We start from the raw sequence: 18,139 nt of genomic DNA on the forward strand, positions 1-18,139 counted from the left end.
TACGATGTTTTTATCTAAAAGATTGTCTGGGTCCCCTGCGGATCAGTTTAGCCCCGGCTCTCCTCCATCTCAGATCCAGCTCTGCAGTTCCACATCATCTGACACCCTTTAGAGTTTTGGATTGTCCTCAGGGACGTTGTTCTCCAGCCAGGTCTGGATCTCATTCTGGTTCCTACTAATCCATTGGATATTGTTTCTCACTGTCTCCAGGGCCTGCCGCCTCGGCATCTCCCCTGCTCCAGCTTCTGGAGTCAGTTTGAAGAAATTCTCCATCTAGTGAAACAACACAGGATGATGTTACTGGAACCCGACCGTTCATCCATGTAAAAGCAGTAAAGATGCTACAAGCCTCAACCGCAGAAGGGTTACTGACTTTCCAAAGGTGGAGTTCTGTGTTGTAGGTGGTGCTGATCTGATTCGGCAAACGTCCAAGGTTCCTGTCGTTAATGGTGTATCTGTTAAAAACAAAAAGTAAATGATCATCAGGAACACACTTATTCTATTCTATTCTATTCTATTCTAGTGCCGTGTAGCAGACACTTTTCTCCAAAGAGACTTACATCTACAAGTGAGAACAACACAAGTAAGAAATCAAACAGTTGGAACATGATAGATAAGTGCTGGTCAGACTGCTGTGAGTCCAGGTGGATACAGGTGTTGCCAGGTAGAGATACATTTGTCATGGGGGCATGATGGCAGCGGTGTGAAGGGAAGATATACCTGGCTGTCATCAGCATGTAGGTGGAAAGAGATGCCATGTTATCGCAGGACGGACCCTAATGGTAGCAGATATAACAAAAATAGGTGGAGCCCTAAAACTGAGCCTTGTGGAACCCCATAGGACTCCAGTGCACTTACAGATTCAAAGCTGGCAATACTCACACACATGGTTCTACCCTTTCAAGTAAGACCTGAACCATATGTAAGAGGCCGAACTGTAGCTATTCTCAAGGAGTGGACAGACAGATGATCAAGTCACCAAATTTATTGTTAATGTTGAACAGCTTGTGAAGACTACAAGGCAAACTAGGTGGCTGAGCGGAAAATATGAATAAGTGTGAATGTTCCATCTAACAAATCAAAACTTCCACTGAGGACTATCTTTCACTTCCAGGATAACAAAGGAGCAGCCAACAAAATAAAAGAAAAGAAACCAATGGCCTATACTACAGTATGACCCCCAACTAACAGGACATGTCCTGACACTTTCTAAGAAACTTAGTGTCACAAACTTTACAGGAGGCGAACACATTACAGTACTTCACATTCATTAATAATAGTTACAGATTTCCCCAAAGTCGCAACCACTCTGCATTTGATTTTTAGCAGAGATCTTGGGATAGCACTGCAAAACAAAATCACAATCAGCAATGCAATTTGTCCCAGAAATTAACCATCCAACAGTTCCTGAAGGAAGGCAGTTCCTTTAGTTCAAAGTGTGTCAACAAAATGAAGGTCTCATGTGGCAGGGAATTGATAACTATTCAGTCTCTGAAGAGGTCCACATGGGGGAAAGTGGGAAAGAATGACAAGAAAAGAGCCTTTCTCAAAGCGTCCCTGACTGATCTGTGACTCTTCAGTTGCAATAGCTTAATCCTGTCCAGGAGAAACACGCTGCCACACTCCGGGCCGATGATTTAACTCAGGCTCTTAAAAGATGCGGTGCCAACCGCCACGGACAAGGAGCGTGGTGTACTCCTTCACCGTGCAGCCAACAATGAGGACCGACTACAACCAACAAGACCAGGGAATCAGTCTTCTGGATGGTGGTCTTCCTCCTTTTGCTGCCAAACGGCTGAGCCAACACTCTTCAGGACCACCACGCTGTCATATCAAAGTTTTATAAATTCTACGAATGTCGACCAAAAAGGAAGAGACATCCTCTCTGCTTTCTCTTTCTGCCCTTCCTTCAAAAACTCCAGCTCACTCTCTGCTTTTTCTACTTGGCCCCTCCCTCTTTGTCTCAAACACTTTTCAGTGTTTATCCACATTCCCCCTTTCCAATCACTGCCACATCTGAGACCTTTACCATTTAGAAGGTACCACATATGACTCAAAGAACAATAAGTTAGGATGAAACAAACAAGAAAATAACTGTCCAGCCAAATAACATTTACAGCAAGTAGACCACATCATATCATATATATATATATATATATATATATATATATATATATATATATATATATATACATATATATATATATATATATATATATAGGCATCTGCATTATGCTCTCTGTACTGGACTCATCTGTTTCTTCTGATTGTTCTACCCCTTATGAACTATACCCCCCAGTCACTTAACCTCCACCCTCCAGAGCATGCTCATGACTCTGGCTCTCCGCCATATCATCTGGTGTTCTGCTACTAGTGTGGGTGAGATGATGCTGGGAAAGGTGTGGGCTACAATGAGGAACATGCACTAGTGTACAGGAGTCTGAATCAGAGTGCTGCGATGTGTCTCTAAGAGTAGGAAGGGAGTTTTGCTGGGCTGGCACTTGAAAAACACATGTCTTCAAGACAGGCGTGTCTGTGTGGTTCTGTGCAACAACAATGTAAAGATTAGGTCCCGTGAGATCTCGAACTTTGTTGGGACCCCATGATCTGTGATTTCTCAACAGCACTCGATCCCCGGGCTCAATGAGGGCATCCTTAGCACGACGATCATGTCATCTTTTCCTCCTTTTGGGAGCATCCCGTGCTGCTGTTCAAACTGCATTTACTGCTGTCTGGAAACGTTGGTGATGACTCAACACCCACTTGTCCATGTCCTCCACCCCACTTCACTCAAAATCCTTGCCCCCAAAGACATCCCTGGGTAGTTGGGGATCTCTTCCAAAGAAGTGAGCGTCTGGTGGCCTTTGTAATCAGCAGAATTGCAAAAAGATATGAAAGGTTGAACTGCTGTCAAGACGCAAAAGATTATTTTAAATAATTTGTAAATACAACTAAAATTCTAAAGTCAGTAGTTAAACTACATCAATCATTGCAGAAAATCACTGCAGAAAACCATTTAGAAGTGCTTGTGTAATCAGCTAAAGACATTGTTCAACATGAGCAATATTGTTTCATTTGAAGCACTTTAACAACAAAACTAATATTTAACTGTCATTTCTGCAGTTTATTTTTTATATTGAACTAACCTTTCGTATTAATTGGACAACTTTTAAGGACAGACATTGGACAGGATATCTTATTTGTGCAGACAGCCCACACTTTAATTGAACAGTTTTCAGCCAAAGCCAAAGCTCTTTCATCAGATCAGTCCACAGCAGTCTATGTGCAAAACTGACATACCATTACAGTGTACAATGTTCAAGACTGGATTTGAGCCCATCCCATGTACACCAATGTGTACCTCTGTACCGGTGTAGAAAATGGACCAATCGCTGAGCTGCATTTTGTTTTGTCCAATTACAGGAACAGATCTTAAAAATTAACAAAAACTTGAATAACTTGGAAAAGTTCAAATGTCACAAAGACCAAAAGTCATAGCACAAATATCCTGAATTGAAGAGTTTGATGCTTGAATGGCTAAAGTGATACTAAAGGCATAGCATTTCAAACATTTTGCAGGAAAAACAACTTCGTTCCATTTAAAGCACCTAAAAAAAAAAAAAAAAAAAAAAAAGTAACTATAATTGCCCAGACTTTGTTTAAACTTGAATCAATGCATTGTTTTAGTTGTACAACCCTTCAAGCATTGCATATTGTTATGTTACATGTGCAGACAATCCACACTTTAACTGCAAAGCTTGCAGTGAAATCTAAGCACTTTGATGGAACAGTATGCAGTACTGTATGTGCACCATCTGGCATATCCCCATCCCTTGTACACCAATGCGTTCTTGTGTACCGGTGCTCAAAATGGACCAATTGCTGAGCTGCATTTTCTGATTTGTCCAATCACAGGAAATGATTTGCAAATTTGACAAAAACCTGATCACTTGAAAAGTTTTACATGTTTCAAAGACCAAAAATCATAGCACATATCTCCTTAATGAGCTGAACAGTTTGACATTTGAATGATTGAAGTGAGGCAAAAGGTGTGGGAGGAGTAGAGTTTCAAACATTTTGCAGGAAAGATAAGTGTTTTATTTTAAGTATTTTAGGAACAACTTAATCAGTGTAAATGCAATTCATCGGGGTTGTGCCACTTCAGCCTATCAAATATTAAACTCTTCTCTACATTCATGAGAATGAAGCTATGACTTTTATCATAGCAAACGTTGATTTTGAGATATTTATCATTTTGTAAAAATAAATTCAGGCTTGGGATTGACTGAAAGCCCTTCAAACCAAATGCAGATTGGACACTGAAAAAATGTATCTCAGCTATTGGTCAGCTTTTGCATAATGAGCTGGAAATAGCTTGAACAGGGTTCAGAGCTCTGCACCCGTTTCCACTGGCCGGTACATGGCAGCCATACAAATATTGACAACTTCCATTTTATTACTGGTTTGGCAGAGTTTTAAAACAGTTCTGTACACATAGAGAGGTTTCTCAATATAAATCCAGCTTGTGCTTCTTAAAATCCAACAAGTTTTACATAAATTCAAGGTGGAATTTTACTTTTATTGAATCTGTTTTCATTCACAATGTGTCAAGTTAGATGATTGCTCCCAGCGGTGTTCTTCAACCAGCAGGGTCTGTTTGTTGCTATATAAATTAGCATAGTTAGTTTTTGCTCAGAGTTTTTGCAATAATTTCTTTTAAAAGTGGGCGTAACCTTGTGACATAAGGTCAACCCAGTTCTTCTATTTAGTCATTTTGGAACTTTATCCATTCAAATATTAAACTATTAACCTCATTCAGGAGATATGTTTAGCTTTTCCTCATTTAAACTTTTTCAGTTCTTTAGGTTTTTTAAATTTTTCAATTCTGTCTTGTGATTGAAAAAAACAGAAATTCAACTCAGCAATTGGTTTATTTTTTTGCATAATGAGCTGCGGACTGCTTTATCAGGGTGCACCGCAACACAAGTGTATAGTGGTGTACAAGGCCCAGGTTCTCATCCAGCATCTAACACAAAGCTTCTCAATGGTCAGTGTTTGAATATTATAAGGCTTATGCAGAGGCCTTTGATTGGTGCTGTTGTTCAGTTACCTTCAGCTGTGTGCTGCACAGACTACAAGTTATGGTATAAGAGGAGGCTTGAGTAGTACAATGCAAACTGCAATGTCATTATTGATGTGAAAAAATGAGGATGTTATAATTTGAGAATACAAGTCATTTGAAAAACCACATAAGCAGATTTAAGTGATTTACAATGATTTCAACAACCAAAAAACACAAATTTTACTGTGACTTTAAATTTATAGTTTGTCAAGTCAAACTTTAGCTTGTTCAAAGGTCTTCACCAGTTCTCACTGTCCGGTACATGGTGGTCCTGATTCCCATTTTCTTTGAAAAAATATCAAGTCAGCTCAGTACCTCTTGATAGTACCCATTCATAGCACCTAAAAAAGAAAAGTGCTCCTATACATGGCCACTAGATGGCACTCTAAGACCAGAAATGAAAAGAAACTCCATGCTTTTCAGTCCATGGTGTTTTTCAGTTGAGCAACAGCAGTTTAGTTCAACCTTTCCCTTTTTTTGTGATTGGCTTTTTTGTGTGATCAGCATAGCTAGTATCAGCTAGTATCAGTTAGTATCAGCTACTCATTTTTATGCCAATAGCAAAACTCTTCAATCATTCTGCCAGTACCTTAAACATCCTCTATTCAATAGAAATGTTTTACCTTTTTCCACACATGTATATCTTGGCAAAATGGTGGCCTAGTGGTTATGAGAATGGGCCTTCGCACTGAATGTTTTAGATTTAAATCCAAACAGTAACATTACACCAAATATTACCACACAGTACAACTTATCACCTCCTTCCACAACTGTATTAATCTGTCTTCAGATATTGCACAGACATTGACTTTTTGTGCAAGTAGTCCATATATTAACTGCACACCTTGCAGCTGAACACTCTGATGGAAAGGTATACAATATTCTGTGTGCAACTACTAGCATACCATCATGATGTACAATGTTCAAAAGTGGATTTAAACCTATCCCATGTATACCAATGTGTACCTGTGTATCGGTGCAGAAAATGGACCAATCGCTGAACTGCATTTATTGTTTTGTCCAATAACAGGAACAGATCTTAAAAATTGACAGAAACTTGAATAACTTGGAAAAGTTCAAATGTCACAAAGACCAAAAGTCATAGCACAAATCTCCTGAATTGGCTGAAGAGTTTGATGCTTGAATGGCTAAAGTGAAACTGAAGGTGTAGGAGGAGTAATATTTCAAACATCTTGCAGGAAAGACAACTTCGTTCTGTTTGACGCATTTTAACAATAAAAATTTAATGATCATTTCCCCACAGTTTTTTTTTTTTTAACTTGAATTCACACTTTGTATAAGTCGTGCAACTTCCCAAGACAAACATTGCACACTATTCTATTTATGTGAACAATCAACACTAACTACACAGTTTGTAGTTAAATTTAAGCGCTTTGATGAAACAATATACAATAGTTTGTGTGCAAAAACTAGCATAACATCATGGTGCCCAACCTTTAATGCTGGATTTGAACCCGTGCCTTGTATACCATTACGTACTTGTATACCGGTGCACAAAATGGACCAATCGCTGAGCTGAATTCCGTTTCGTCCAGTCACAGCAACGGATTTCAATACATTGACAAAAACTTGAATAACTTAAAAAGTTTAAATGTTACAAAGACCAAAATTCGTAGAACATATCTCCTGAATGGGCTGAAGAGTTTGATACTTGAATGGTTGAAGAGAGACAAATGGTGTCCGAAGAGTAGCGTTTCAAAGATTTTGCAAGAAAAGACAATGGAGATCGGGACAGAGATGAACCAAACACTGCAAACCGGTGCAGAGCTCTGAACCCCCGTTGAAGCTGAATTCAGCTCATTATGCAAAAGCCGACCAATCACCGGGCTGAATTTTTTCAAAGTCCAATCTGAATTGGGTTTGAAGGACTTTCATCCAATCACAAGGTTGAATTTATCTTTACAAAATGCTAAATATCTAAAAAAAAAAAAACTACAAAGAAAAAAAACTTCAAATAAAAAAAATGTAGCACACATGTCCTGAAGGATCTGCACAGTTTAAGATCAGAATGATTGAAGTGACTTGAATGGTGCAGGAGTAGTAGCACGGCAAAAATAATGTATAATAATAATAATAATAATAATAATAATAATAATAATAATAATAACTAGAACCAGCTATTATTGAAATAATAACAAATATGAATGCCCATTCATTGAACTATGTTGAATGATTGAAATGAAATTGCATAAGTATAAGAAATTGAAAAAAAAAATGCTCAACTGACATTTTTTCTAACTGGCCCTCACAAGGATTTGAATCCATGAACTGTATTGAAGCATACTGACTTAACCCAATACACAACTAGCACTCTTAGTTGCTTATAGGAAAAAAGCGTTGAAATTTTTCCAATTGGGATGGGAATTTCTTTTTTTTTTTTTTTTTTTTTTTTTTTATGAATTCCAGCAGGGTGTAATTAGCGGGATTGCACAAACATGTGCAAGGTTACACTAAACTCCAATAAAGATGTGACAGACTTTGTTCAATGTGAAAAACTTTGTTTAATGTGTGTAAGATTTATCAAAGTGTTGAAATGTTGCAGGGAGCATTGTTGGAACAAATCCTTCATATTTAACTGTAACATTTGCAAATAAATTCCTTTGCTCCTTGAAGTGTGCCTCTGAGATCAACTGTTCACATTGAGCAGCCTGCAGAAGTGCGTGTCATCGCAGAAGCAACAGCCGACAAATAACAATGGACTTATATGTTAAATGCTTCATTTGAACCAGTGCCTTGTATGTGTACCTGTGTACTGGTGCAGAAAATGGACCAAGCACTGAGCTGGTCTCTGTTTCATCCAATCACAGGAACGATGGGGCATTCTATGGGCATTCACATTATTAATAAGATATAAAGAACAGGAACTCAATAATGTGAATGTCCATGGGGCATTCACATTAATTAGAAGCTGTACTCTCAGCAGACCAGGAGGTGGAGCTGGATGCAGATGGAGCTGGGTTGATTGAGCAAAAGAAAGCTGATCTGAGCAAGACAGCAATTGAGTGTGACTTTATTCAGGAGACCCTCTAGATAAACTTTGGAGAGGCCGACCTCTCAACTGTGCTGCACGTAGGAGAAAGAAAGTGCTAATATGCCAGTGAGGTAAAGTCCAGTGGGAATTTGGAAGCAAATGAGTTCATGCTCGATCATCTACAAAAATTGGTGACGATGGCAAAGGAGGCACAAAGCCAGTGGAAGTGATGGATCCCTAAGACTAAGCAGAAAGATACACACAGTTGCATTGAAGAGCTGGATCTTGCTCTTCCTGCTTTGGTTTCCAGAAAAGCCTTCTTTATCCAAGAAAAAGTGTAAATGTCTAAAGGGTCAATGTCACCAGGAGCTCCTTTTGATTATTCAGCACCAGGCATCAGGATAAAGGCAACATTCTTACCCAAGTTTACTGGTGTTAAACGGTATTTCCACAGATGGAGGAAGGATTGTGAGGTATTGCAGGAACAAGGAGAGCCAACAGGCTCAAAAGAGGTAAGGAAATATCAACTGCTAGACAGTCTGGATGTAAGAATCATCAAAGATCTTCGACTTACTGCACACAATACAGCAAAATTGCTATGGAAACTGAACCTCCATCGCTACAGAAATAGTGGAAGAATTACAAAAACTGCCAGCAGTGAGGAATCATCAGTCAGGGAGGATTGTGGAACACATTCAAGCTGATGAGAAGGCCCTTCAAGATTTAAGTGACCTGGGGGATACTGGAACCATTAAAAATCCATTGGTAACAAAATCAATGGAAATTAGGCTTCCGGAGTCACTTAAGAATAAGTGGCTTATCTATGCAGCTGATGGACTGAATGCAGTTGGCCAACTATAGTAGTTCTAGTGTTGTATTGCTAGTGCCCACTAGTGAACAATATAGAGTAAGAGCCATGGTTGTTCAGAGCTCAATGACTGTAAAAGAAGAGTAGCATGTTGTTGCCTGTGTGCTTAAAAATAGCTCAGTAAAAGATAATTATAAACAATGTCCTGTTGTCTGCAATCCTTTCAAGACAAGGATGTTACATATTGGCGACAATACAATAGATTTGACAGCCTGCTGAATTTCCTCATAGAGCAAGAAAATATATTTGAACAGTTTGAGCAACTGAGGGATGAGGATCAGAGCAGGAAAGACAAGGTATGCCAGAACTGGGGTAGCCAAGGCAGAAAATGATCAAGTGGGGTGCGTAGTGTGTGGGTTAGAAAACACAGAAAGAAGTTCTTCTTCTGCAAGCAGTTTAAAGCTTTAAAGTTATCAGACAACAGGATCACAGTTCGGAGGCTAGAGGCATGTGAAAAGTGTCTTCAGGTTCATGACCCACAAGCACGTTGCAAAGTGACCTACTTGTTTAGATGACAGGATTGTGAAGATGAACATAACCCTGATCATTATTATCTGTGCCCCAATGCTGAGAAAGGGAAAAACAGTGCCACACAGATGGTGAACAGGCATGGTCCAGCACAGAAAGAATGCAAAAAGAATTACACAGACGAACAGGAACAATTTCTGGGTAAACTTTCAATAGAACTGGCAAAGCTATATCTAGATGCCTTTTCAAACACTGCAGCATAGACACTCAGTATTGCAAAAGAGCAGTCAAGCCTCCTGATAGAAAGCGGTCTAGAGGAGTTTCCAGTAATCATGATGCTGCTTGAAATGACTGAACGCTGGTCAGCAGATTGGCACTTTGAATGTGGATCCTCGAACCAGTGACCTTCTTGCTGTGAGGCCACAGTGCTAACCACTGCGCCACCGTGCAGCCCTAGCATTATTCTATTAAACTGATATTTACATATTGTAGTAAGTTTAAAAAAAAAGTGTTTGCATAATATTTGATATCATGTGAATGTGAACAGCAAGTTATTGGGTATTCTTTGTTGAAGGTTTTTTTTCACAGACAAGGCAAAGAAGTGTCCAGTATTCTACCTTCTAAAACTTAAATAAATGGAAAAGAGGAAGAAAGATGGAAAGAAAACAAGTGGTTACTGCTTGGTCATTTGAGTGAAATCCAGTTAAAAGCTACAAGTTGCTGTCAATCTCCCTTTCATGTATGGACAAATTTCAAGGCAAAGAAAAGAACTTGACAATTCTTATTTTTAATGTAATGAAATAAATATTTTCACTCCTTGTTATTGATTCTGTTAACACAGTAGCTGAGTTTTCTGAGATTATTGTGGTTAAATGTGGTGTCTTGTGGTTCTGTAGCCTTCATCTTCCTCCAGACTGAGTTGAGGCTTCTTCAGGGATGGCTGTTAGGACCAGGGATATCTGCAACCACGGTATCAAGAGATGTGCAGACTCCTACATCATCTTCACTGCTGTTGCCTCGGTTCCTTTTTCCACAGAACCAGATACTGACATCAAAACAAGCAACGACAAACCTGGACTTTTGAAGTGAGGCTGGAAGGTCCCTGATGTCAGCTGTGTTCCAGTTGTTGCCTGCATTGCCAGGTCAGTCTATCAGCCAACATCTACTTGTAGACCGCTGGTGCTGTGCATAGCATGAGATGTGCTGGACTAAAATCTGCAAATATCAGATCATCTCATGAATATATTGTAGGCGTAAATAGCTGCAGTTTATGAGTCACCGAAATATTGTAATATCAATAGATGAAATCAAACTTTAAAAAGAACTTTAATGCCAAAGGCAACACAAAGTTTTTTGCATTATTTAAAAAAAGAATACTAAATAAAACAGGCTTTTGTACACCAAAATATACAACATAGAATATTAAAAAGACAGACAATGTTTTGCCCCCCACAAACATGACTCCTAACCTTTGTCTCTTCACTTCATGTAGATAAAAATAAATAGAATAGATCTAAAAATAAAAGTAATTAATATCTGACTTGATGTGAATGTGAGGAAACATATATTTCAGATCCATCCACATGTTTAGTTTAGTTTATTAGTTTAGTCAGGGACATGTGAAAAACATTATCAAAAGATATTTAGCCTTAGCTAGTTTAAACCATGAGTCAGACCCCCATTTCCACAGAGACTGTAGCTGTATATGTTAATTATCCACAGCTCCCGTTTTACATACATAACACATCAAATGTGGGCAGTGGAGATGGTGAAGGTGTGGACCCAAACGCAGAGATGAACAAAACAGGGATGATGATTCCAGAAGGTTTACTCCCAAAAAAAACACTCAAGGGACTAACGATAACTAGGTAAGGCAACAAAATGATCCAGCGACCAAGGAATGAAACTGAGGGGTATAAATACACAGAACAAAACGAGACACTGGTGTTTTTGATAGCAAATTATAGACCTATATCTAACCTCCCGTTTATGTCCAAAATTCTGGAGAAAATAGTTTCAGCTCAGCTACATGCCCACCTGAGCAGAAATAATTTATGCGAGGAGTTTCAGTCAGGATTTAGAGCTCATCATAGCACTGAGACGGCATTGGTGAAAGTTACTAATGACCTTCTTATGGCCTCAGACAAAGGACTTGTGTCCGTACTTATCTTGCTTGATCTTAGTGCTGCATTTGATACAGTCGATCATAACATTCTGTTACAAAGACTAGAACAGGTGATTGGAATTACAGGTACAGCGTTAAGCTGGTTTAAATCATATTTATCTGATAGACTTCAGTTTGTTCATGTAAATGACAAGTCCTCCTCCCAAACTACAGTAAGTCATGGAGTTCCTCAAGGTTCTGTACTTGGACCAATACTCTTCACGCTATATATGCTCCCTTTAGGCAAAATTATTAGACAGCATGGAATAAACTTTCATTGTTATGCAGATGATACTCAGATATACTTATCCTTTAAACCAGATGAAACAAATCAGCCCAATAGGCTACAAAATTGTCTCATAGACATAAAGACTTGGATGTCTAGAAATTTTCTCCTCTTAAACTCAGATAAGACTGAAGTAATTCTCGTTGGATCTGAAAAACTCGGAGCTAAATTTTCTGGTTTTGTAATGAACCTGGATGGTATTACTTTAGCTTCCAGTGCTACAGTGAGAAACCTTGGAGTAATATTTGACCCTGACCTGTCCTTTGGCCCACATATTAAGCAGGTTACTAAAACAGCCTTCTTTCATTTACGTAATATAGCCAAAATTAGGGACATTCTGTCTCAGAGTGATGCAGAAAAACTGGTTCATGCTTTTGTTACTTCGAGACTAGATTACTGTAACTCTCTATTACTGGGCTGTCCTAAATATGCCCTGAAAAGCCTTCAGCTGATCCAGAATTCTGCAGCCAGAGTCCTGACCAGAACCAGCAGGAGAGATCATATTTCTCCAGTTTTAGCCTCTCTTCATTGGCTGCCTGTTGAATCTAGAATAGAATTTAAAATCCTTCTCCTTACATATAAAGCCCTCCACAACCAGGCACCACTATATATCAAAGACCTCATTGTTCCTTATATACCAAGCAGAGTACTTCGTTCGCAGACTGCAGGCTTACTTGTGGTTCCTAGAGTCTCAAAGAGCCGAGCAGGAGGCAGAGCCTTTGGTTATCAGGCCCCTCTCTTATGGAATAAGCTCCCAGTTAGTGTTAGGGAAGCAGACACCCTCCCCACCTTTAAGACTAGGCTGAAGACTTATCTTTTTGATAAGTCCTATAGCTAGGGATGGTTAGCATCCCTTAGTTATGCTGCTGTAGGTTTAGACTGCTGAGGGACATTTCCTGATACACTGAGCTTCTTTCTCTTTATCTCTTTCTTTTATCCCCCCCTCAAATAACAGTGTAGCATCATTAACATGTATGTCTCCTGCCTCAGCAGGTCTCCCTAGCCGGGAGTAGCAGTTCCTGTTGTCTGTTGTCTTTCTGTCCTCTTCCCCCCACACAGCAGAGGCAGATGGCTGCCTGTCCTGAGCCGGGTTCTGCCGGAGGTTTCCTTCCTGTTAAAAGGGAGTTTTTTCCTTCCCACTGTCGCCAGTGTGCTTGCTCAGGATGGGAGATTGAGTTGGACTCAACTCAATCTGTTGGTTTCCTTATATAGGCTGTTATGAATTGGCCTTCATTATGTTTTCCTCTCTGTCTGTAAAGCGTCTTGAGATGGCATTGCCGTGATTTGACGCTATATAAATAAAGTTGAATTAAATTGAATTGAATCACTTATTCTAAAAAATACGGATACATCGCCTCCCTGATGAAATTATGGCAGCATCCAACTATGTGATGGTCATTGTGTTAGATTAAATGACAACAACTGCCATGTCGTGGTAGAAAAGTCTTACAAACATTTAAGTGGCAGAGCATGAGATAGATGTAAGAAAACAAAACACAGAACTCATTTATACACAGCAGGAGGTTAAACCTTTAGACTTGTCCCGTTAGCATTATGGTTAGCATTAGCATTATCAAGTTAAGTCACGTCTCAGTCACGGCAAAAAATAATTATGCGAGTAGCAAAACTTACCAACTGCATTGATGTTGAGCTGCTTAAAGTTGCAAATACCCCTCTTTCCAACCGCAGCAGGGTTGATGCTGTCTTCACCTGGTTTTCTCCCAAATGTTTGCAAAATGCACAAGCAGGCCGCAGCCGGCAGAGATACAGGTGCATTATTAGCAAAAAATAATGTAATTCATCTGTTCCTGGTAGTTTGGTCGCTCATGAAGGGAGAGGAAGAATATCTTGGTGTTGGTTTTGGCAACAGACAAGCGAGCAGTGGACATGGGGCCGCTGTTTCCACGTCTTCTCACAGCTTGTTGATAACATGGACTGAGGCCAACCCAGCAAGTGTATTTAGGCCTAGAACAGGGGTGGGTTTAGGTCGAGAACAGGGGTGGGTTTAGGCCTAGAACAGGGGTGAGTTATGCAATTGGCTAACAAAAAATCATGTATTTGCATGATACTTCAGCCTTGTGGACAGTTGTGTTGTGAACAACGCGCCTAGACTGAGAAACTTACTGTCTCCAAAAGAGAGGCTTCTGGGGATGTTAACACTTCAGGTCAATGCCAATACACACATTTTAACTGGAAAAAGTGCAATTTATGGGTGATGACACTTTTAACAAACAACCATCAAACCAATGTACACATCTATGCAGTTTTTCAGGTTGGTATTTTAAAGGATGATCATTTAAATGAGATCACAATAAACTCACATGACACATAAGGTCATGTTGCTTGGTACCAACATAATTTGGCATAATTAGAGGCGTGTGCTTTTAATGGACAGGTACCTGATATCCCGTTGCAAATAGGCAGAATTTAGAACAACAGAGGGTTTTAGCTGGCTAAAAGCCTGACTTAGCTTTAGCCTGCTTACCTCTGAGCTGGTTAGCTCCTGTTAGCAGCAGGTTAGCTCAGTTAGCTCTTAGCTATGGGCAGGTCAAAGTTCACTTGATGTCAATCATCCACCACCAGGCTCACAGGCCCCCTCTCAGCTCCACCTCTTTGCCCATTTTTGTATTTTCTGGGTGAGACGACACGCATGATGCTGCCAAGATGGCGACGGTAGGAACCGCCCACTGTACTTCAAGTCAGTTCTTCAGAAACCTGCAGATTACATCTTGGAGGCTCTGCCCATCTTTATATACAGTCTATGGTTGGTGCTGTTAATGGTTAAAGCCCGCCTACTGGACACTTCTGTATCCAAACGCAAACCTCATCACTTATAACGGTTAATCTCATAAACCAATTTGTTAAAGTTTTGTCTCGTCTATAGGCTTGGAGGAAGCCCTAAATAAATAAAACACAGCTACAATGAACACCACAAAACTAGATTTATTTCGTGAAATTTTACTGAAATGTGAGAAGAACCTGCTTTACTTTCCAGTTGGACACATGGTGTCTGACAGAGATCAACATCATGGATTCCACCTGTCAATACTTACCTATTGACCAGGTAGTCCCAGTTTAGAGTGGTCCAGTCCCAGGCCATGCTCTGACCCAGCGGGTTGTACGACACGTATCTCACCACGGTGAACAAATCCTGACTCCTCACCACAGTTTCATCTTTAGTCGCCTCCAGAAGCCTGTTGCACCAAACAAATTAACATCATAAAGGTCCATATTTTATCACAGAACAGAACTGGATAATTCTCTTCTTCAGACCAATTCAGCTTCATTTGTATGCACTGCTTCACAACAGTGCCGTCTAATGGCACTTACACTCACATCAAATCATAAAATAGCAGGGATAAAAAAAATCCCAACAACACTGCAGAAAATACATCTTGTTGGAGATCTACCTGCGTTATTTACCTGTACAAATGAGTTACCTGTAAGGTCTAGTTACCTGCTGAGAAGCTCCACGTTGTTGACGGATGCCAACCCATACAGCAGCTTGTCCTTTTCCTGGGCAAGAGTGGTCTCCTTGTATCTCTGCAACATCTTCTCCCACTTACCCACCGTCCCAGAGGTCTTCATGCCATAGCGATAGACCAGCAACCTGATGTTCACCGCCACGCTGCTGCAGGTCACACAGGTCAGAGTTAGCAGCCATCACACATCCACCAGGGTGGAGAAACCCACTTGGTGAGGTGGAGAGAGTCAGAGAGACGGGGAGAGAGAGAGAAGGAGAGAGAGTTTTGAGTTTTAAAAGGTCCTTTATTTCAGCCTACCCAAACAAAAGAGAAGAGGGTTAGGGGGAGGAGGGGATCAAAAATTGAAAACCAAACAATTCTCCGTAACTGAACACAGAACATTTTGCAGACCCCAAAGATCCACAAATTCCTTTAACCTGTTTGTGAGCTTAATAAAAATAAAATTCCACCCTGAGCCGAGCTGCAAGTAGCCTGGTGAAAACCAGGAGAGCATCTTCTGACCCTTGTCCTTTGATCTTGTTCCTTCTGGTATTCCAAATGGCCAACTTAGCCTCACCAAAGATCAGGTTTAACAGTGAGTGAACAGATTGTCTGGACGCTGTGTACTGAAGACCAAAAATAAAAATAACAGAGAAAACTGTTCCCCAAACCTCTGAACCAAACTGTTTAGAAGTTTGAACAAACCTGTCAGCCGTGAACACTGAACAAAAAGATGGTGAACCGTTTCTGACTGGGAACAAAAAGGACACCCAGGCCTTGTGTTTGGATGGAGGTGTGCCAGGTACCTGTTAGTGGCAATGGCCCCTCCACTGAAAGTCTCCAGACCGTTTATCAAAGGGGTGTTTGTACAGAGACTGCCAGCATACCACAAGGGACGCCCCAGGGCCAAAAAAAACTCAGTCCACCTCAACCCCCTGACAACCGCCAGAGTGCGTAGGTTTGAAACCTTCATGCTGATGAGATAGAGGGTCCTCTTTCCCAACCCCTCAAACTCCCCCAGCTCTGTTGTCTGAAAAGTCAGTAGAAGTTCCTGGTTCTCCTGCCACTGCTCTATAGCAGGAGAAACTACCAAATAAACACCCAAAACCTTTAGCCCCTGGTTTCCCCATCTGAGGCATTCAGGCAGAATAGCAGTGGGATTGTCAGCCCAGTATCCAACCTGTACAATCTCTTGCTCCAGTTAACCTTAGCTGAAGAAGCCTGAGCGTATAAGTCCAGACTGCTCTTAAGATAATCCACATCCCATCGTCATCTGCATAAGCGTAGAGAACCAGCGAAGGGCGATGAGATAAACCCGGTAACAAGAGACCCGATAACAGAGTGTAACCCCTGTAGTAGTGGTTCAATAGAGATAGTGTACAGGTGTCCAGACAGCGGACAGCCCTGTCTGATACCTCTCTGAACCTTGACTGGACAGCTCAGCCCCCCACCCACTTTGATCAAACAAAAAGCATCTTTGTACATCAAGGTCAGTAAAGAGACAGAACCATCCCCAAAACCAAATGCTCTTAAAGTAGAAAAAAGAAAACCATGATCGACTCAATCAAAGGCCTTCTCCTGATCTGGAGAAATAAGACCTACATCCAAGCCAAACAATTTACCAGCATCAAACAAGTTCCTTATCAGAAAAACATTATCCATAATTGATCTGTCCGGTATTCCATATGACTGGTCTCTGTTAGCAAGAACTTTGGATAAAAGTTTATACTGTGTGCACAGCAAAGCAACAGGTCTCCAGTTTATAATCAAAGTCAAGTCACCTTTCTTAGGTAGCAGTGAAAGAACGGCGTGGCGGCAGGAAAAAGGAAGAAGTCCATTCTGTGAACATTCCTCTAACACCTCCCACAAATCTGTTCCCAGTGTGGTGAGGAAGGCTTCTCTTTCCCACACCAATCTGCACTGACCAGGTGTAAGCCATTGAGGCCAATCAAGGGGCCTTCTAGATGGGCAGTTGTGTATGCTCTTCAGTCTGTCTCCTGGTTCTATCCTGCTGCAGCTTAGCAGCAAGCATGGTCAGTTCTACCCATTGACAAATTTGTGGGAGCTTGCTAGCTGTGGCTGCCGGATGAGCTGAGCCATCCAATTTTCCAGCATCTGTTGGCCGTAAATCTGTTTGTGAGTAGGCTGCACTTGCCTTCCAGGCATACTGGGAGGTGTGCACCACAACGTGCCATTGCTCCAGGTCCCTTGGAGACACTGCTGTCCTGTCTGGCTCACAACAAGCACTGGAGGGGACCTGCTTCGCCCTGGAGAAAGAGTCCTAGCGGCTGTGGTTTCTGGCATCTAACCATTTCTGCCCTCCCATAGCTGGGTGTTTTTGGGCACGGTGTAGACTTTTCAGTTCAGAGGCAACCTGCCTTCAATGTTTTGTATGGTTTGTTTAAGTTTTCATATATTTGATTGTGATTATTTTGATTTTCTGTTTTGCATGTTTGAGTTGGCAGGTTGCTCTCTTCTGCAGGCCCACCCCTGTGCTCATCTCCAGACTGTGGACTCACAGGGTTTTATGTGTTTTTAATTTAAATTTTTAACTATTTGTTGTATTAAATAGACTTTGTTTTTATTGTGAAACCCACAATTTCTGTCCGTGCTTTTATCAAACTTGTGGCCATGATGGCCGATCTAGGGAGTCACCCCTAGCTAGTCGGACTCGTCCTCCTCTCTCCACTCGCCACACCAGGAAACTCCAAAAATATTTATAAAAGTCCACAGGTAATCCATCCAACCCTGGAGCCCGGCCAGAAGTATCTGGCC

At 40.8% G+C, this 18,139-nt stretch overlaps 1 protein-coding gene across 1 annotated transcript in view; it reads right to left on the reverse strand.

Annotated features, from left to right (window-relative positions):
• Window positions 1-31: 31 nt before the first annotated feature.
• Window positions 32-18,139, reverse strand: part of enpep (glutamyl aminopeptidase) — a gene marked incomplete at its 5' end in the record, with an annotated part of 50,089 nt that continues 31,981 nt past the window's right edge. Inside the window, 4 exons of the mRNA XM_079262784.1 lie at window positions 32-273; window positions 374-455; window positions 14,954-15,094; window positions 15,358-15,531. Coding sequence (XP_079118910.1) covers window positions 109-273; window positions 374-455; window positions 14,954-15,094; window positions 15,358-15,531 — 562 coding nt within the window. The 3' untranslated portion in view covers window positions 32-108. The remainder of the gene's footprint in view (window positions 274-373; window positions 456-14,953; window positions 15,095-15,357; window positions 15,532-18,139) is intronic.

The sequence above is a fragment of the Telmatherina bonti genome (genome assembly GCF_933228915.1).
Source record: "Telmatherina bonti genome assembly, chromosome: 22".
NCBI lineage: Eukaryota > Metazoa > Chordata > Actinopteri > Atheriniformes > Telmatherinidae > Telmatherina > Telmatherina bonti.